A 20,162-nucleotide genomic window follows, 5' to 3' on the forward strand; every position below is an offset into this window, starting at 1 on the left:
AACCTTGACCGAGTGGGAAAGAACAAAAAGCAGTAGCAGTAGATATCTTTTTAATGACTAAATGATCGAGGAATAAACAGTATATGTAAAATAGTCTTATCATTTTTGGAGAGCATACGACATCACATAATATCTATACAGATTATATAAAGCATTCCTCAAAATTCCCTTCAATTTCTTTGTCTAAACTTACCTTCTGTTCATGTCCTTTTCTTCAGCTTGCACCAGAGACCATTTTTGGTATGGATGGTTGCACCAGTGACCAACTCGACTTCATCAGGTGACCCCCTCAGCAGCACATCAAACTTCTGTAGCAGCAGAGCCAATGCTATGGTGGATTCCAACAGTGCAAACTGATCGCCGACACACTTGCGCGGCCCGCCACCGAATGGGATGAAGGCGAAGTCAGAGGTTATCTAAAAATTGGAAACACACAAGGAATAAGTTAAAGAGGGTCAAGGAACGAGGCATGATCTACGGATAATTTTACATTAGGAATCGTCGAGAGGAACCTCATTCGGATACATGGCTCCAGGACTACGACCGGGATCGTAGCCTGCCCATCCTGCAATGCCTTCGCTTGGCTTTGGAGCTAAAAATCTCTCTGGCTCGAACTCATTTGGCCGGTCCCAGAAGTATGGTGATCTGTGGAGGTTGAACACCTGAATATAATCATTTAACAAATGTAAGAGAAAATGTAAATATTAATTAGATAATACCGGCACACCCATCCTTAGAAGAGATGCACTACTTGTAAAGGTGCTTTGAACTAGTAACAACTTACTGGGATATCAAAATCAGTTGTTAGCATAAATGGGATTGACATCCTCGACAAATTTTACGATGAAAATAATTAAATTAAACTGAAAATTATATAATCAGAGTCATCAACACAACATGAGAAGAAAAAGTGAGGTTCTTGATTAATTTTATAACAAAGTTATACCCAAAAGTATTGGATTAAACAAATCGAAAGCAAAATCATGCAGTAGTTCAGTTATTGCAGCAAAGATCTATTGCATCTTGGATTCACTCACAGAGATAAATATATCAGCCCCTGCTGGAATTGCATAACCATCATCACAACCCATATAACCACCTGAAAATTAAAGATGTGTACAACAATGGCAAGTTCAAACTAACAGAATCAAATCTGATTAACAAAACTGATTGAGAACTTATGTGAATAGCAGCTTAAAACAGCTATCAAGATAAAATGCACCATTACCAAAGAAGAACATGACTAATTTGACCTTTGATGCTGAAACTATCTTAATTTTGCAGTACTTGTAATAGATACCACAAAATGTACTCCTGTCATTTAAGGGTTTGTTTCACCATCTGCAATGTTAATTTTCACTGAAGTGAATGTAGTTATATTTGAATTTAAGACATTCTTAAATGACCCTCTACCAGAACATGACCCAGCAGTGCTCGTCATAATCGGCAGCCACGGTGGGAAAGGAACCAAGTAGTTGTTCAAAATGAAGCAGAATTAAGTGTTGTTGATATTTTTAAGTGCAATATCCATTTTCTCTTATATACAATCAATCAATTTTCTCTTATATATAATTTGCATATCAACGTTCTAGAATACAAAGCACTAACCTTCCTTGTGTATCACTTCACAACATATTATTTCTTGAATCTATTATACCTTGCACCCCTCTATTTTCTTGAAGATTGTTCCTTCAGCTCTGAATAAATCCTCCTTTTAACAACTCCTAGTTAATCAAGCTGTTCAATTTTCAGCAAGGCATCCTCAACATACCCTATCATATTAAAGTATGACAGCATAAGACTCTGTACAGAAGCTATATATCCAAGTACATGATACTGTCTCTGTTGAGACATCCGGGTTGGTTAGTGTATTATTGCACAAAGTGATAGATCTCAGATCCGAGTCCACATGTGAGCGTCATGTACGCCAATTAATATAATGAAAATATATTCTATTTTTTTTAAAAAGGTACCAGATACTGTTATCAATATGTCACTATGGGAATACAAAGAGAACAAATCATACATTAAAACCTCCGCACTCCAACGCATGCAGTTATGCTCCATCACAATTGTTATTGCTCATGACCGTTAAAAATAAAAGGTTTGATCAGTCAGGTAAACCAATTTGATCCCATCCAACTCCTATACAACATCATAAGCTCATTCCTGGTTTAAAGATCCAACACTCAGTGATTTGGCTTTACTTGAAATTATAGGTGGATCATCCACCAATCAAACTTGACAGATGCTCAAGTATAGACTTCAGAGAAAATTAGACATATTGGTTCTGCATTGCCTTTTATAGTTTTATCACATTCTTCATAAAAATTTAATGCATTGTATCAAAAGTGACATTCTACCTCACAAGGCTACAGCCTAATACAATATATATACTGTTGAGCCTTTTTTTATTTTGTTTTTGTTTCCCATATGATTTTAGGATGGAGAATGTGACATTTTCATAGATTAACCCATCCAAAATGTAAAATTCCCAAATTCATATATCAACAAGTAAGTACATGCTACCAATGGTCTAGGTTCATGTAACTCTCAGTGTGCACTTTACTCGAACTTATTATGTCTATCATCTAAAAAAATCTGACTTTTCCATTGACAAGAAAGAGAAAGTACCAGGCAGTTTATCTGCTTTGAGAGCACGTCTAATAAGTAATGGAGGCTGAGGGTACAAACGAAGAGCTTCAACAACGATAAGCCGTATATATCTGGAGGCATAGTAGTTATTAAAACAGTATAAGAAAACAAATGATCATGATATTATTTAAAAGGAAGAAAATAATAAATAATTATGATATTAAATTATTAATGACCCTTAACAGAAAACCTAACAAAAACATGACAAAAAAGAACTGTATATAGTAACCATACGTGGAAGCTACTTTAAAATGAAATATTGCTAGAGTGATGGAAGCACTAAACATATGTGTAAGTTAATTAAGTTGTATTATACAACTGTGGAGATGGATATATTTTATTCTATCACCAAACAGTGAGAACAAATGACCATACAGGTGACTGAAATGGATTAGCCATCATGATTCGGCTGCTGCTCCTCAAACTAAAGGAACTTTAGTTACAAAATAGTCTATTTGAAGTAATTTTATGTTGTTTGACTACATATCATTTTCTCCAAAATATAAAATTTGCAAAAGCAATGAATATATTTTGAATGTGCATGAATATATGGAGAAACAAAGAATCTAACAAAGGAGCTCCTAAAAGACTAACAAATAGAAAATCAACTTGGAACTGTAACAAATTGTACACATACTCCAGTTTTTTTAGGCATTCGAGGGTTATTTTCTTTTCACCAAGAACGGAATCTACCTCCAGCTGGGCCTTCCTCATCTTCGAGGGGTTCTGCATCGGGAGAAAATCTACCCTTCAGAAAAGTCTACAATAAGAAACGCTTAGTAAAGCAAGGTCTCACTAGTTACAAAAACACCAATATACCTGAGCAAGTAGAAAGACCGACCATGTAAGCACAGCAGCAGTTGTTTCATGTCCCGCAATAAGCATGGTCATGAGATCATCCCTAAGCTATAGAAATATATAATTATTTATAAACAGACATCACAGAAATACTTTACAGAATGAAGTGTAAAACTGCTTAGAAATTTATGTATAGCATCCAGCTGAAACAGAGAAGGTACATGAAAAAAGGCAGGCAGAATTTACCTGATGGTCATCGACGTCAACACCGCGCATATCGACAAGAAAACGCAGCAAACTGATGTCCTGCATGCTTTCTCATGGTATGAATAGTAGAAATCTGTTTAAATTCCAAATGAATTAAACCAGCCTCTTTTGTGAAGAGGAAGAAAAAGATGAACAAACCTTTAGAGATGAGTAATCTCTTTGTTGAAGTTTCTCAACATCAGTTTCCTAAGACAAGACAAGACGATCAGGTCTTGTAACAGTTAACAAGCATAATTAAGCACTAATAAACTAGAATTCCAATGTGACAAGAACTTGATAAACATTGTGTTAAACATAGATGAAATTCACTATGAGCTAATTTGATGTGGGATATATGTACAGGTTTGCTGATGTAGCTAATTTGCAAAGAGATACATGAAATTCACTATGAGCTGAACTGTAACCAAAGTAAAAGCAGTGAATAAACATAGGTGTCAGAAAGATTCAAACAGGAATGGATTCTTTGGTTCAACAGATATGGCAATATCCAGTTGGAATGCATACTTGCCAAATGGTCAAACTTAAGCATGCAAAAGATGTTCAAGTACATCAACTAGGGCATGTACCATGAGGAAGCCCACAAGGTGGACACTCTATCTTACTGTCTGAGAATCTAAATGATGCACAAGAGGTGAAGTCACAGATGATATGATCAATGTTGTAATCAGGTAACTAGTATGTTTCTGCAATCAGTCAAATATCACACATTATTTCATGTGAAGGTACGCTGATAAAAGTTGCAGTGGAGACGGACTCGAGTCACTTTCCGGTCAACAATGACAGTTTAGTACATGCAAGTCATTACTTTTTATGCTAATAACAGTCATCTTAACTTTCCACTCAAAACTATCAATATTGTGAAGGCAGATTTAAATGGAAATGTAAATGTCTACTATATAAACATAGACAGGGACATATGCATGTATCAATCATTAACAACAGAACATAAGATATTCATATGTATATATAAATTTATATAAAATTTCTTTTCTGGTAAGCAATCAAATAGAATCAGTTCTCATTCCACTTATGCTGTTTTAACTTGTCCATGTTTAGCACAAGCCAGACCAGTCAAAGGTTATACTTACAATTAGAAATCAACATATGACTAGGAGAACCTTGTAAATATCAAACTCATAACCAGCATTTTCTACCTGAATCTTTTATGCTGATAAACAATAACCAATCAAGATAATGTTGAAACCTAACTCTGAAGCAGATTAAATCTCAACAACATTCAACCAGCCTAGCCAACCCCTATCCAAGGGCCTCCTAAAGCCTCAAAGCCCTATTCGGCCAAAGCAAAACCCAAGTCACAGCAGCCCACATAGATCAATTCCAGTCCTAGTAGGACTAGGATTAAGGCAGCTCTAACCCAAATAAGGGCAACCACAAAAAGAGGGTAGCACCAACTCTTAATAGGAGTAGAACTTCCATACGCTAGCCCTAAACAGAATCCTAACCAAATTACGACTTGGGGCACCCCTCACCCTATAAAACAAGGGGTGTGCCTCCATCTAAAGGATCCCAGAAGCAATATCAAGGAGCTCGGCTGGCCCTAGCTTTCCAGCTTCCGTAGAGAGAGAAGAGAACAAGAGAGGAAAATTTCTGCTAGGTGTAGCTAGACCTACAGCCGCAGCCCCTTCTTCCTTGAGTTCCAACAGTTGGAGCTCTGCAACAAAGCTTTGTCCTGCCACTGTGAGAAGTCCCAAAACCCTACATTCACTATTGAAACCTTAGGTGGACGTTCCAAGCAAGGTGGAGACTGAAGGTGGAGACCGAAACTGACAGTGATACTCAACCCGCCGAGAGCATGCAGGTGCTGTTCAAAGCAAGGTCCGCCATACCGTACCGTACCGGAGTTTCGACTCGGGCTCGGTACGGTACGGTACGGGTGTACCGACCGATATACCGAGGTGTACCGAGCGATACACCCGATTTTATCGATTTATCCCTCCAAAATACCTGAAAATTAGAAAAAAAAGTTAGGATAGGGTTTTCAAGTTACAAATAAATATAGTAATAGTATAAGTTTAGCAAAATCAATGTAAATTAGGTAAAAATAGTATCACATGTCTTTTTCAGGCTTTGAGGTAGTCTTGTTCGAGGTTCGTATTTCAGCCCGTTATAGATTGAAATATCTACAGAAAAATCAGTTGAATTGTTGGACTATTTTTTTACAATATAAACTCTAAAATTCAAATGAAATAAATTATCACATATCTAGATATACCTGATTGTTGTTCTACCACCAAAACGAACGACGGGCTTCCACGGGTGGTGGATCGGGGTCCTCGATCCGATACATATCAATATGATACGTTTGTTGGACCCAATCATGAAATTGATCCCATGACATAGTGTATTGATACACCGTGTGCCATTGATGCATCAATGTGGTGCTGATCGTAGACTGATCATCATGAATCATATTTGTCTGATGCAGCTCTTGAGGCATATATTGGTGCTGTTCTGTATAATGTTGTTGCTCAGAGAAGGATGACCAACTATCACCATATTATTGTTGCCCGTATGATTCTCCATAATACGATTAGCCTCTTTCTGTGTCTATATCATGTATGCTCTATCGTATTTGTTCATATTCATCCACTGCCATCCCCTTCCCCTTCCCCTTTCCCTTCCCCTTCCGCGCATAAACTTGACCAGTACCTTGTCGAGTTCCATGATCTGAATCTTGAGTGGCATTTGTAAAATATTACTCCTCAGTCCATTCACTACTCTCAAGTTGTGTAGACGAGACCAACGACTGTCCGGCATCACCGCCATCATCTGTCGGAACACTGTAGCACTGCTACAGTGCGGTACGGTAATGGTCGATTTCAACCGTTATCGAGTGATGCCGGACGGTAACGGTCGAAATTTCGACCGTTACCGCTCGATTTTGCCCCGTATCGCCCGATACGAGGGTTTTTGGGGCGTACCGCCCGGTAGCGGGCGGTCCGCGTACCGAAAACCCATCGGACCGGTACGGGCGATACGCTTCGGTATGGCAGACCATGGTTCAAAGGCAACCGGCATTCTCATGCATCTATATGTCTCTTATCGCGCTTTTATTCCATTGCTTAGCCTTTGTAGTTGGCACTTTAACTTGACAAGCAATAAATGTCGTTTTCCTTTCGGCTTTATGCTTGTTTTCTAGCAATATCTCTCTTTTGCATAAAAACTTTCATTCAAGAGATGGCATCGGATCGACGGATCATTGAACCCAAACCCCATACGGATCAGATTTCTCAATATAGTGCATTTTACATCATTGTGTTTTTCTAACATGGTAAGTAAATAAAGGAACTTTATAGTTCCTATAATGCTATTCCAAGTTCAAATGTGTGCAATTAAAAGTCTACAAAACAAGCTTGATCCTATTGCAACAATCAGATGATTGAAATAAGCATTTAGTCCAGTTCATATTATCAGCGCACTGATATACAACAATGGAGATATTAAACATATTGTTTGTGCAAAGAGTGTACCAGAGAAAAAAAATTATACGTATGCCCCATAAAATTAAGGCTTACCTGCCTTGTCTCTTTGGCATTTTTGATAAGCCCATCAAGGCAATCATTTATAATCTTGAGGTCATTGTGGAACTTACGCTGCCTAGGAACTATCCATCTTGCAAAAGGGAGATTCCAGTAAGGAATGTAGAAGGTCGATCGATGTTCAGCTTCAAAAAGTGTTCCATAAACAGCCTGGCCAGCGTAGAAAGAGAAATAAACTCGGTAAACAAGTAGAATGATAATGAGAATTTCTGTAATGATAATGAGAAATATGACAGTTAATTACCATTTGGAAGTGATGCTTTTGGAAAAGCAATCACAAAAGTTCATAATTATTTCTAATTAATTTAAATGCATCTTTGACCAGCAAGTGTAGGCAGGTAGACTGTCATATCCAAGGTTTTAAGGACCAACCGGGTCAGTATATACCTACCAGTATTACCAGTCAGACCACAAATACTAATATCAAAATAGTCCCATACTGATGTATATACAGTTCATTTTATTACTTCTATTCAAAAATACCGGGAGGTAAAAATCAGTAAACAACCCAGCATCCCTATCAGATAGGTTACCAAAGCCATTATCAGACCAATATTTAAAAACTTGGCCATGTCAATTAGACATTGATCAAGATGAGTACAAGGATTCTTTTGTGGGTCTACAGGTACCTCATTTCTCATCTCTATTAGCATCAAAGATGAGTAAAAGGATACAGGTTAGTAGATTAGATGCTCATATAAGATACACCTATTAAATGTCTCTATTTCTGATGTTATGTTAACTTGAATCCACAAACAAAGGAGAAAATGGCAAATGTCCCAACAGAAAGTAACAACTCAGACAAAAACTGTAATACTAAAATGAGCAACATATGGCATTCAAAGTCAAACCTTGATAACAGGAGATTCTTTAGTCACAGAGCCAAAGTCATAGTTGAACACACCCAGACCAATTATGTCAAGTGCTAAACTTGAAAATTCAGCTTCAAGATCCAACTCAATTTCTTTTGTTTCAGAATTCTGTATTTCCAAGAGTTTCTCAAATTTCAATATGCTTCTTTCAGAACAGTCAGTAAAAACTTTCACCATGGCTTCCAGGAATAAAGAATGAAATCCAGGTGTAATAACTGCAAATAAAAAAGATCAGTAGTATTCGAGAAGCGACACTCGACAAAAAGAGAATGAGAATGTACAAAGGATTACTTGCTCTCAACAAGAGATTCATAAAGAAAAAGTAATAACAAATGAGAACAGATCCAAATATATAAATCAGAATAATCAAGATGAGCTACCAAAGGTTACGCACAAACAACTTCACATAGAATGCTATATTGCTATGGGCTATTTTAAAGAAAAATGTACAATCATTCCTATATAAATAGAACAACAGAATGTTGCGAGGGATTTGTTTAGATGAAACAAGAACATTTTCTCAAGACATCATGAAGAAACTAGTAAGAAAACATGTGAAACAAGATCCTAGAAAAAAAAAATTTAAGACTACTCAAGATGTGCAAAAAAGAAATGGATCGCTAGTAAACTCAATAACTGATGTCAATTATATGTTTTCTACTGACAAAGTAGAAGCACGAGAGAGATGATAGTTATATTGTAGCTAACCTAACTTGCAATAAGTGAAAAGTTTCATGTTAGCACTTCTCTTTGTTGCAGTGCAATTTGCTTGCCCTCTCACTTCAATAACATCGAATCCAACTTGGTCAGCCAACCTGCTAGACATCATTGCCCAACATTCTGCAGCCAGTCTAGACCATCAGATGCCTCAGAGTGAGATTTTTTTTTTCTCAACATATTAGTCATGCTTCACTGTCAGGTTGATGCCTTAATTTGTAAAAGCAAAATTATGCATTAATGGATTTAATTCATGGAAACACAATAATCTGACTAAATCTCGAGACTGCCACCTTCTTTATGGTGACTCCCAAGCTTGTGCTGAGGATTATGCATCTATTCCCTTATTACCTGCTAAATTAAAGGGAAAAATCCCAACATATTATCAAACTTTATTCACTCATTAGTGCTAATTACTGAGATGATCATTCTAGTCTCAGATACTATGTAAAGAGACATCGTGAAATCTTGAAACTGTCTTTAAAATTTTATCATGGAGTACATAACAAAGCTAGTTATCAGAGATTTTCATAGAGATCACATGTATTTGTTAATAATCCAATAACATCTGTAGTTAAGGACAAGTATATATCAAAGATGGGATGAACTTCTAACCTTTTCTCCTCTGTTTCCAAGTGTCAAGATCTGCAGGTATGAGCCCTTTTCCCATTATTGGTTCTAAAATTTCAGCAAGAACTCCCTAAATTGAAAGTGAAAAATATTTGTTAATAACTTTCAAAAGAACCGATATAAGTGTGACACAAAAAAAATGACCAGTTAAAGCTTATCCGGTTAACTCTGTTAGATTTAATGTGCGGATTGTTGATGCTAGATTTGTGATTAGTAGTAAGTGTAGTCTCCAACTTAAAATTTAAGTAATACATGAGACAAGCCAAGCAAAAGTAATAGCAAAACCAAGGAAATTCACAAAATGTAACTCAGTAGAGACCAAGTGAAAACCCTAGTATGTATACATACATACATATATATATACATACATATATACATACATATATATATATATATATATACATACATAAATACGTACATATATATATATATATACATACATATAAACCTACATAAGGATAAATAGAAGTACCACAAATACATACACTGAAGAACAAAATACACATAATCATAGTGTAAACCAACAAGTTTTGAGTACTACAAATACATATACTGAAGAACAAAACACATGTAATCATAGTGTAAACCAACAAATTTTCAAACAGTCACAAATTCTCAGTTGTTTGAATCCCTAGGTAACCTGTAGGCACATATAGCAAGTCCAATGCAACAAGAATAAAGATGGAAACTGTAGAAAGTAACTTGTATTTGTAAATAAAGAGGTTGAAGCAAAGCTGTATAAGAATATGGGAAACAAGTAATGAAAGTCGTGTGTAAATGTAAAATTATATGGTAGGACAACACACCTTATCATAGGAAAATGCATTTTCACGAAGGATATGTCTTGCCACAACAGGGTCAGATACAACAACAAATGCTTTGGGTCCAAAGGCAAGTTTGTAAACTGAGCCATGCTGTATGATAACTAGGAACCATATTAGCATATTGGAACACTTGATCTAATGTTGGAAAAATCAACACAGAGATTACTGATGACATAGGAAAGCAAGTGTGTACGTAAACTTAGCTCTCAAACCAAAAGTATTTTCATATTTGTACAGTAACTGAATCATAAATTTAGCATTTACAGAACATTTGGGCCTTGAACGTGTTTATTTCAAAGGAAACTATGATAGATCACTTTCAACAATATGCAGCATACAACACAGAATTTTACCTGAACATTTTTTCTAGCCCCCATCCTTAAGTACAAAAAAGATTGTGGAAAGACTAAATTTAGCCTTTTCATACCAATATCTCTTGCAATATTTTCTCCAAGATTCTATTTTATGCAAATGACTTTGTCCAGATTCTCCAGAATAGATAGTAAAGGCAAAGTTAAAGCCTGAAGATGAAAGCCTTGTGCAGAAAAGAAATATGTAGATCAACTATATCCATGCAGCTGCACAGCTCATCCTAACTTTAAAATAATACATCTTGCCCAAGAAATCTGAGCTTTAATATCTAAATTCTGATAGATTACATCAAATATATAAATCGTTGCGCATCTTGTTATAAAGTCATCAGCAAACCAATTCTTGTTTGTTTTCAATCTGTTTTGGAAACTTCAGATTTATCAACAGTTTAACACTAAAAACCGAGGCTACTACAATGAACTGTTTTGTTTCTGTTCTCAGTTCCAAGTGCTCTCTTCACTGATTTTTCTTTAAATTCTTCGATGAAGACATGAGAAAAGGGACCTAAATCTGTCAAATGACTCAGAAGATCAAAACCAATAGATGAGTGGGCCTTATCAAATTTCTGATTTTTTAAATATTAGTAGCACATATTGGAATATATAAGCCACTATGCGTAGCACCAAGTATAAGGGAAATTCTTGTGGCAGTGCATGAGGCTTCTTCCAACAAGGGATAGAAGCATATGATGTTTTAAAAAAATTTTGAGTAAGAAAATCAAGTGAGAACATACAGATTTTTGTATTTGATCCCTACACATGCTATGACTTAATTCTACAGCATTCTAGAAAACTATTACATCTTGTGAAAGCAATTGTCTGTGCATCAAATCATCAAAAATTTCCAGCAATTGAAGCATAACCTACTTTTTCAAATATGAAAATAAAGTCTACAGCTTACATAAAGAAAAATTAAATTTCACAAAAAACATAAGATGGAAGAAATAAGCACCTCTAGAAACCAATCATAGAGTGAAAAGAAAAGAGGCCGACCGAACAGATCAGAGACAGCACCTTCAGCAGTGGGCATATCTCCGAGGCGACCCCCACTTAAGAAATTAGTAAGAAGGTTGCTTGCATTGTCAAGGAGATTTCTTTTCGAAGTCTTTGGTTTCTCCATACTTGTCGATTGGCATCTGCATGAGAACAAATTGAATAATGTTCATAATACTAAAATTCCATATAATTTTGGTATCACATACATGTCAGTAAGTTCAAAATAATTTTGGAGATGTAGCTTCAGTAATCATCAGAACTTGATATTAGTGTCAATGTACGACTTGTCATAGTATAAATAAAAGGAGTATACACAATACAAGAAGACTTAATTGGCTTAACATTTCTCTTAATGATGAGTAGCTTCTATAGCCAAAATAATTACTCCAAGGGAGCCAAAACATCCACGCCAGCGACATTGGCAGATTCACCCACGGACATAATTCTGATGTGCTCTTGTTCGGCCACTTGAAATGTTGTTAACGTCTTTATGATGCAAGGTAAACCTAGTTTGATTTCAAACAGTCTAAGAAATCAAGCTCGAAACTATCAAACTCAATCTTATGGGTACTACAATTGCAGTGAAATTACAGGAACATAAATGAGTTTGACGAACCTGAAAAGATCAGATTTTGTTCATTAGTACCCTTGAAATAAGACCTCTCATGGATTCTTTAATAAGAAGTTATGTCTGTATCTTATCAGTAAATTTCTATACCTAAGCATGAACTCAAAGGACGACAACCTCAAGAAAAAAAGTACATATATTGCGTTGGAACAGATATACTATGATTTGTCACTCAAGAACCAAATATTTCCGCCGGAACTTATTCCCAAATACCAAAAAAAGTTGCAACAGAAGAATTAGTTGATCTGCAGAGAGAAAGAAGAGAAAGGATCACAAAGAAAAATACATTCAAAAAAACCAAGAAGGCAAGAACCCACTGCATGCGAAAGGGTCCGATCCCGTGGGTATCCAAAAGTGGAATGGGAGTGTGTCTTTCACAAGATTCATGTTCGCGTCTCAATAGTAGAAGTTCCATAAACCATAACCTAAACCTAAGACCTAAAACAAATCATGAACCAGAAAAGGTCGAACACCAATCTGAACAGGAAAAAAAAAATGTATCTCCCGTTAGAGCCGATGAGCTAAAACGGAAAAGTCAAGAACACAATACTTCCCACTGGAGCTTACAAATCATTCCCAGGAAACGTTGCAGCAGCTGAATTCAATTGGTTAGCAGCACCGAGCAAGAAAAGAAATGAAATAAAAAAGAAAAAGGTACACGAGAACCCACCGGATGAGAGAAGGTTTGGTCCCATTGGACTCGAAGAAGGGAACGGGCGTGGGGAAGGTGTTTCGGGGGAGGGGGACACGCTGGAATCCGCCATTGATGACCGTCGGGAGCTGCAAGAGCGCCAAGGCGTTCATGGCGTCCTTGTGATTTACAAAGGCTGGCGAGATAAGGTCTTTTGTAACATATGATGCAAGATTTGCAGAGAGACACCCCTGCAAATATCAAATTCATTATTTAGTCCTGATAATACATCAAATTACAAAATTACCCTTTGGAGGACCCACGTGTAAACTGAAGAGCTTGAACTCTACCCTTGTATTTAGTTCAACATCGGCGACACAATTCTAAATGGAATCGATCCTAGACATGACCTCGAGATCCGAAATCAAAAAAATGATATAAACTATATTTATTTATATACATCGTCACCGAGCTCCATTTTGGGTGACTCGTAATGGAGATCCCACTTTGGATGAGTGGGAGATGGGCGGTGGCTAATGGGCACTGACCGCACGCGCTCTTCGGTGCTTTCGTGCGGTGGCAACATAAAAGAGGAACGAGACACGTGTGCCATAACACGTGTCTACACAACATGTATCTACTGCTCTTCGCTGTTACTTAATGGCCCAAGATACGTTGGCATCCTTGGCAGTTCCTTGGTATCAAGTGACGCACAAAAGAAACGAAGAAATGGATAGTTAAGCTATCCATTTGTTACTGTAACATTTCGTTGTTCAAATCTGTTTAAGACGAGCTATAGCTTGTTGTAAACATGTAATAGAAGCAAGCAAGAGCAACAACAACCAGCCAAGATGGAAAGTTGATACTTTGATACTTTCATCAAGTTCTTCCATTGTAGAAAAATGCTTTCTTCCCGGTCACCTCTTCTCCTTATTCTTGCCTGTTAAAAGATTAGAGAGAAAGAATCATTTATCAACTAGATGTTCGTACAAGTTGTGCGCACCACTATAAAAAAAAAAATAAATCATCATATTGATGCATTTAATTTGACACCTATCAAGCAACGAAGGCAATAGAGAGGTCTGACAATGCCTAGCTCTCACCATATCCTGTGGTTTCTCCTAACGCAGGATTGGCCCTTATAATATTTAACGTACCACGACTGAAACTACAAGAAACATTTTTCGAAAACAAAAAAGAAAATTATTGATAACATATAGGCAAAATCTAAGCCTTCCTCAAACTTCCTACCGTCTCCTGCCTCACCTACTCCTAGAATCATATGTACAGTCAATTGCATCTCATTTGCATAAACAACATCAAAATCTACATTTCTATTAAAAAAAAAAGTCTGGTCCTAAACTATTGGCTGACATGATATCACATAATATTTGACAACAACAAACATAGATAACAAATAAAACATATTTAATTTCATACTTGGAGTGGAAACTAGCTGATCCCAAAAATAGTAGAAACTTTAGGCTTCTTATTGTCATATCACCCAAGTATAAGCTAAAATCAACTGTACACACCTTTTCCACGTGTTAAAAGCAACAAACACGGTGCTGATATTGAGGAAAGAAAAACTGAAAAATCAAGAGAACTGCCAAAGATTTACTTGTAGAGATTTTCCATTGTGTTCTTCAGTCGTTGAACATCAGCACCGACAACTTCAGTAGCCTTTTGACCATCATGAAAAAAGTGAAAAGTTGGCTGCAGCAAAAGGCATTTTAATTATATAAAACATGCAAAAACGCAGGACGCTGTTACCTTAAAAATGCCAGACATAAATTTGACATATTTAAGAGATATAGATATACATACACACACACACACAAGGTGATCCAACATCTTCTGAAGAACTCAGAGAAAAAGCACAAGGTATTCCTCTTGAGAAAAAAATTATGTAAAAAGTACTACAGAACACCACCATGTGCGCACAGTTTATTGATCATATATTTAGGGCTAAAATACAGATTTACTAGAAAACATCCAAACTAAGGACTTACCTATCAGATCATAATGGGTATATTATCCAACATATACTGGCCAATAAGACATTCGGAAGAGGAACCTAGGGTGAGCAAAATTCAATCTTTCCAATCTGAAACAGTATAAATAGGCCGACTTCAACTGATATCTCACTGCATAAAAGCTCAATCCAGCCCCCTCCTTTGTAAGACGCACTTGAAAGGTGATGACGATAGGTACCACTCCTTTTTTTTTCCCTGTTCTATGATAATCAATGGGCAAAACAGATTTTTATTTTCTTTTTTGTAGATATATTATTTCACATTGTGCTATCACATTGGAGCAGGCTGTGTCCGAGTAAGGACCAGCTCAGAAGTGACACTGGTATACTTGAGACAGATGCTAATGCCTAGAAAGTAGAAACAATATCCAAAAGTTTGTGTTCCATATATAAAAACATTTACAGTCATGCTTGATTAACAGCGATGGTAATATCAATGCCAATTTCTATATTAATATTTCCACAAGTCATGCTTGATTTATTGGAGAGTAGAAAGATTAGCTTCCGGAGAAACGTTTCAACCTACATATTGCAGGAAGGAAATAGATTATAAGATTCAAGGATATCTTTAGCAGTGTTTTCAAAAGACGCTCGGGAGAGGCGAGGCAAGCGCCCGAGCCAACTTTGGTCGGGTTCAATCGTTGGTTCGATTGGACTTATAAGTTGGTTCAGTTGAACCAACTACCATAGTTAGTCCAACCCCCCTCCCTCGCCCAACCCTATAAAAGAAAACAAAGGTGAAAGAAACCCCACATCTGTCACCTTTATTCGCTCTGCCAGTCGCCATCGACAACCTCATCCAATCTCCTTCGCCGCTGCAGCTCAGCTGCCATCGCTACAACTCATCCATCACTGCAGCTCGTCCACCACTGCAGCTAGTCTAAAGACTCTAAACCCTAAACCTCTTCCACCGATACGACTCTGTTTGCTGTTGTAGTAGCTCTATCTGCCGCCGATGGCAACCACTTCTATTGCCTTTGCTCGCAGCCTTCGCACGCTCCGTCCAATGCTGCAGCTCCGTCCGCCATCGTCGACAACATCGTCTGTTGCCTTCGTCTGCCACTGCTGCTTCATCCATTCATAGCTGCAGTTTCGTTCGCCGCCCTTTGGTTCCCCCACCTTCCTATTAATTAAACTGCAAACGGACGAGTAGCAACTCGTTTGGAGCAGTTTAAATATATTTCTTGTATCTACAATGCCATGGGCAATATGCACTTTGATTTATCCATGAAACTCCCTAAGCTTTTACTTGATGATTTCTTAGAGCAGCAAAACATTCTTGATTAACAAGATGCTTTTGGAGCAGTTTAATTCTAACATAGGTCTTCATAAACATGTTTAGCATATTTTCATTTAGTTGTATATTATTTTAATTGTAATATTCGGGAGCACCTCGCTTCTCTTGGCCGGGCGGCTAGGCGCTCAAGCGTTTTGGAACCTTGACACATAGCGCTTTTTAAATTACTAATATTTAGATGTAAATATTCTCATTCACAGAAAAGCAGAACTTTCTGTTTCATGTCGTTAGTCACTTCATATTTTCTTGTCATCTAATTTTTTAAACATGATATGCATTTTCCAAATTATTTCATAGCAACGACAGTTATCCAAGTATATAAGAACTAAAACAATCATAGCAAAATTTAAGGTATCTAAAAAAGGTGCCTTAGCTTATTACATATAATATGTCTATCAGTTTTGACAATGGTGTTGCTGCATTATGCTTACCACAGAGTAAATATGAAGATTGCTCAGTATACTTCCAAGGCCCTCCTACAAACCAAGTCAATCGCCTAAGGATGAGTTTAAAAGGTAATACAAAACTTGATATAAAAAGAGAAACATCCTAAATCAGAATACGCATATTACCAAAACTCAAAAAGGACCAAATAATGTTCCAGAAACATAATACTATTATCGGCATAGGAGCTTGCCAAAAACATATTTATGTTGTCAAATGTTGAAAAAAGGATTCTGTTAAAGTTCCACAAACAATGTACTATCATCAGCATAGGAACTTTCCTATAACACATTTAAATTGTCAAATTTTAAAAGGAGGGTATTGTTTCCAGGAAACCATGTGTAGCAACAGAAAGGAATATCATGGCCTTACATCAATTATCCACCTAGTCTGAATGTGTCCTCATGAAACAATCAAACAGCTATGGAGAATTTAGCAAGAAAAAAAATCTGAATATTTGACACTAGAACATCTAATCTTCTGATCTCCTAGTAATACAAAGACCTATATGTCCATTTCAAGCAAGCAAAATGTGGTGCCTGATTAATCTTATCTTAGCAGTAAAGTTGCAACAGTGTGACACATGGAAGATACAAATTGCCACACATTTCAGTTCCATGTGCCCTTTTCACTTTGCAATTTGTATTCTGCATTAGAGAAATGTTAAAAAAAATCCATGCTATTCCTTAAAACTAAAAAACCAGTGTATATTTCCAAAAGTTATAAGATCATGCTATTCCTAAAAGTAAAAAAATTAAAAAACAACTCATGCATCGCAAAGATTATCAGAAAGCAGTTCCAAAATTGTTTTTTGTATATAATAGATAATACTTGATGTGAACAAGTAGCAACTACAGAAAATGGATCAATTAAATTAACAGAAAAGGTAGGAAATTTCTCGTGAACAGTATCACAGCTAAAGGAGCACCAACTTTGGAAAAAGAGCAAGTTTATGCAAGATACAATTGTTTGGATCAACATAATCTCATGCAACAACCTCTTCATAGGAGCTTTAAGACAAAAGAGGCTAGCATCATTAAGGAACATAGCTAACTAACAATCATATCATAACCAAGAAGTTTAGTCATATAGACTAAAACCCTCATGGTTTATCCTGACGCATATCAACTATGTACCACTTACATCACCAACCAGAAATGCCAACAAAAGCTATGAAAGCAATTAAGCACATAATACCTGATCAATGTCAATCTTATATGTAGTGACATGTGGGAATTCATGACTCAATTGTTCGATTACTGGGGCTATGGCCCTGCCTAAAACAAGAAAAATAAGAACAGATAGCTCAAATTTCAAATTTGAAAACTTATATCTTAAATTCTAGATAAACAAAATCTTACATGAATAGTTATTAGCAGATTATATCAGTTAAGTAGAAGCAATAATTGCCACAGGCCCAAAGTTCTCCAAACTAAAACTTCAGGGATAAGAAGATCAGCTAAAAGATTTCCTTCAATTTCAGAATTCTGGGCACCAATCCATGTCAATTCAGTGTCAAACCTCCACTTCTAACAACAGCTAAAAGTTTAAACTATTATTACTTATAGGATGTAACCGATAAAATTTCTGTTTCCACCTCTCCAAAATTTATATTACTCCAAAAAACTAAATCCTTGGATATTATTTATGCCGTTGCAAGACTATCAAGTTTCAATAACACATTGTCAAACTTATAAAACAACTTATGTACTAGTTTCAATCTAAAAGTCTTGGTTTTGATGTTCTATTTTAGTATCCAGTGAACTATTCAATCTTGAAGGGAAAGTGAGTATGCTCTAAATCCTCTTTTTTCAAATCTACACAACCAGACACCACAAAATCCTCAATTTAAGTTAGACCCAAAAATATTACAAAAATGTATTATCAACAAACTCAAAAGGGCCAAAAATGTAAAATACTATTGCTAACTTGAAACGTGAAATGCCAGATCAAAGTCCTCATCAACGAGAAGTTTTTGCTAACTAATTTTGAATCTCCTAAATTAATATCTTTCTTAAGGAAAACAAATGTTCCTGTTCACTTCATGACAAAACCATATAGCAATGAGGTAAAAAATTTCTCAGACATGTACATAAAAAACAGAGAAAGAGTATGTATATCAAGTGCAACATATAATATGAATGTACATAGATCAGATGTTACATCCAAACAGCAGCCTTTCTTTTTCTTCTTTTTCCTTTTTTGACTACATTAATTGTATGGATTTCATTCAATCCAAAATAAATAAAGAATCTTTTTTGGCTGCATTGCTTGTATGAATTTCAGCATCCAAACATGGCCGTGAAGTAAAATATCACAGGCAACTTAACATCTGACATCAAATTGGAAAAAGAATTCTTTTTTCTCTTTTAAATTTTTGGCTATACCTACTTGTATGGATTTCAATCAATCCCAAATAGTTGAAGACAAACTCTTTCAGTTCCCTACAGACACATACACATAGAGGTCCCACAATCTATCGAAAGAATTAACAATGCAATATTAATACATGGCATGAAACAAAATCTTTAGGCCCTCAATCATATTTGTGACATCCTCAAGAACTGCTACTTGGATATCACAGTACAAAACAAAAACATGCACGTGCAAACACAACATCGAGATCAAAACCTTACAGTAAAGGCGCACAAGATGGCTAACCTTAGGGAGCTTGTTTTGCACCCCCCTGTTGTCTTAATATCTTATATTCCAAGAGGACTCAATGTAAAGTCACACAAGATGGCTAACCTTGAGAGAACTAGGAGGTTCTCGTTTTTTAGTTTAGAGGATGAGCTTAATGCTCCGGATTTCTGGTATGTAATGTTCTGATTTGCTTTAATGAAGTTACTGTTAAAAAAAAAAAAATCGAATCAAGACAGGATCTTACAAGGTCCACACCACGTAGCCGTGAAGTAAAATATGGCCGGCAACTTCACATCTGAAACCAAATCGGATAAAGAATTCATTACATTAATTCAAAGAACAAAACCCTAGCAGAAAAAAAGTAGGATGAATGATAAATAACCTACTCACCTTTGGCCTTTTCGAGCGCAGCAGTGACCTGATCTCCATCTTGAAGAAGAACAACGTTCGACGGACCTAATTCCATTCAAGAATTCGGTAACAAAACCAACCACATACATAAAATACAATAGCCGAGGGGGTGACATTACCGGAATCGGAGGAGAAGGGTCGGGAGGAGAGAAGGAAACGGTCGGAGGAGAAGCGACGAGGCAAAACAGGCGAGGTCATGAGAGGCGGCGACAACTCTAGCTGGGAAAGAGGAGGATTACTTAGGGAGGAGAAGGTAGGGAGACCGCGAGAGACAGGCCGTACGAGGGAAGAGCGAAGGAGGATCGCAACCCTTCTCGCCGCCATCGCGCCTGTTTCGCCTCTTTCCACGGATGGGAGGAGGAAGAGATTTGATCGACTATTGA

At 36.6% G+C, this 20,162-nt stretch overlaps 2 protein-coding genes across 8 annotated transcripts; both read right to left on the reverse strand.

Moving 5' to 3' along the window:
- Nucleotides 1-84: 84 nt before the first annotated feature.
- LOC135585793 (cytochrome P450 97B2, chloroplastic-like) lies at nucleotides 85-13,176 on the reverse strand. Of its 4 annotated transcripts, none has more exons than XM_065163880.1 (14): nucleotides 12,989-13,176; nucleotides 11,709-11,830; nucleotides 10,306-10,424; nucleotides 9,485-9,569; nucleotides 8,132-8,367; nucleotides 7,257-7,430; nucleotides 3,859-3,906; nucleotides 3,700-3,759; nucleotides 3,475-3,561; nucleotides 3,293-3,381; nucleotides 2,635-2,726; nucleotides 1,038-1,099; nucleotides 513-662; nucleotides 85-416 (listed from the first exon to the last, which is right to left on the reverse strand). In XM_065163880.1, exons 1-14 carry the CDS (start codon nucleotides 13,120-13,122, stop codon nucleotides 201-203), a joined length of 1,674 nt encoding a protein of 557 aa, XP_065019952.1. In that variant the 5' UTR covers nucleotides 13,123-13,176; the 3' UTR covers nucleotides 85-200. The 4 variants fall into 4 exon arrangements, with proteins under 4 accessions (XP_065019952.1, XP_065019951.1, XP_065019954.1 ...); XM_065163879.1 differs by having other exon boundaries at nucleotides 10,306-10,413; nucleotides 11,647-11,830; nucleotides 12,989-13,174; XM_065163882.1 differs by having other exon boundaries at nucleotides 10,306-10,413; nucleotides 12,989-13,106.
- Nucleotides 13,177-13,667: 491 nt separating this feature from the next.
- On the reverse strand, nucleotides 13,668-20,148 carry LOC103993641 (thioredoxin O, mitochondrial). Of its 4 annotated transcripts, XR_672372.3 has the most exons (8): nucleotides 19,899-20,148; nucleotides 19,759-19,824; nucleotides 19,613-19,663; nucleotides 17,923-18,002; nucleotides 16,713-16,757; nucleotides 14,571-14,665; nucleotides 14,390-14,474; nucleotides 13,668-13,889 (listed from the first exon to the last, which is right to left on the reverse strand). XR_672372.3 is itself a non-coding variant. In XM_009413782.3 (7 exons), exons 1-7 carry the CDS (start codon nucleotides 20,101-20,103, stop codon nucleotides 13,880-13,882), a joined length of 552 nt encoding a protein of 183 aa, XP_009412057.2. In that variant the 5' UTR covers nucleotides 20,104-20,148; the 3' UTR covers nucleotides 13,668-13,879. The 4 variants fall into 4 exon arrangements, 2 of the variants coding, with proteins under 2 accessions (XP_009412057.2, XP_018685948.2); XR_001979458.2 differs by lacking the exon at nucleotides 16,713-16,757; XM_009413782.3 differs by lacking the exon at nucleotides 14,390-14,474.
- Nucleotides 20,149-20,162: the final 14 nt, after the last annotated feature.

Source organism: Musa acuminata, chromosome BXJ3-8 (genome assembly GCF_036884655.1).
Source record: "Musa acuminata AAA Group cultivar baxijiao chromosome BXJ3-8, Cavendish_Baxijiao_AAA, whole genome shotgun sequence".
NCBI lineage: Eukaryota > Viridiplantae > Streptophyta > Magnoliopsida > Zingiberales > Musaceae > Musa > Musa acuminata.

Excerpts from the sequence above, each read along its gene's own strand:
- LOC135585793 (XM_065163879.1), bottom strand. The coding sequence starts at position 13,122 with ATGAACGCCTTGGCGCTCTTGCAGCTCCCGACGGTCATCAATGGCGGA. Across the intron at positions 3,562-3,699 it reads TTGACGTCGATGACCATCAG|CTTAGGGATGATCTCATGAC; the intron begins GTAAATTCTGCC and ends ATATTTCTATAG. Across the intron at positions 663-1,037 it reads GGGCTGATATATTTATCTCT|GTGTTCAACCTCCACAGATC; the intron begins GTGAGTGAATCC and ends GATTATATTCAG.
- LOC103993641 (XM_009413782.3), bottom strand. The coding sequence starts at position 20,103 with ATGGCGGCGAGAAGGGTTGCGATCCTCCTTCGCTCTTCCCTCGTACGG. Across the intron at positions 19,664-19,758 it reads TGCGCTCGAAAAGGCCAAAG|ATGTGAAGTTGCCGGCCATA; the intron begins GTGAGTAGGTTA and ends ATTTGGTTTCAG. Across the intron at positions 14,666-16,712 it reads ATCTTCATATTTACTCTGTG|CCAACTTTTCACTTTTTTCA; the intron begins GTAAGCATAATG and ends CTTTTGCTGCAG.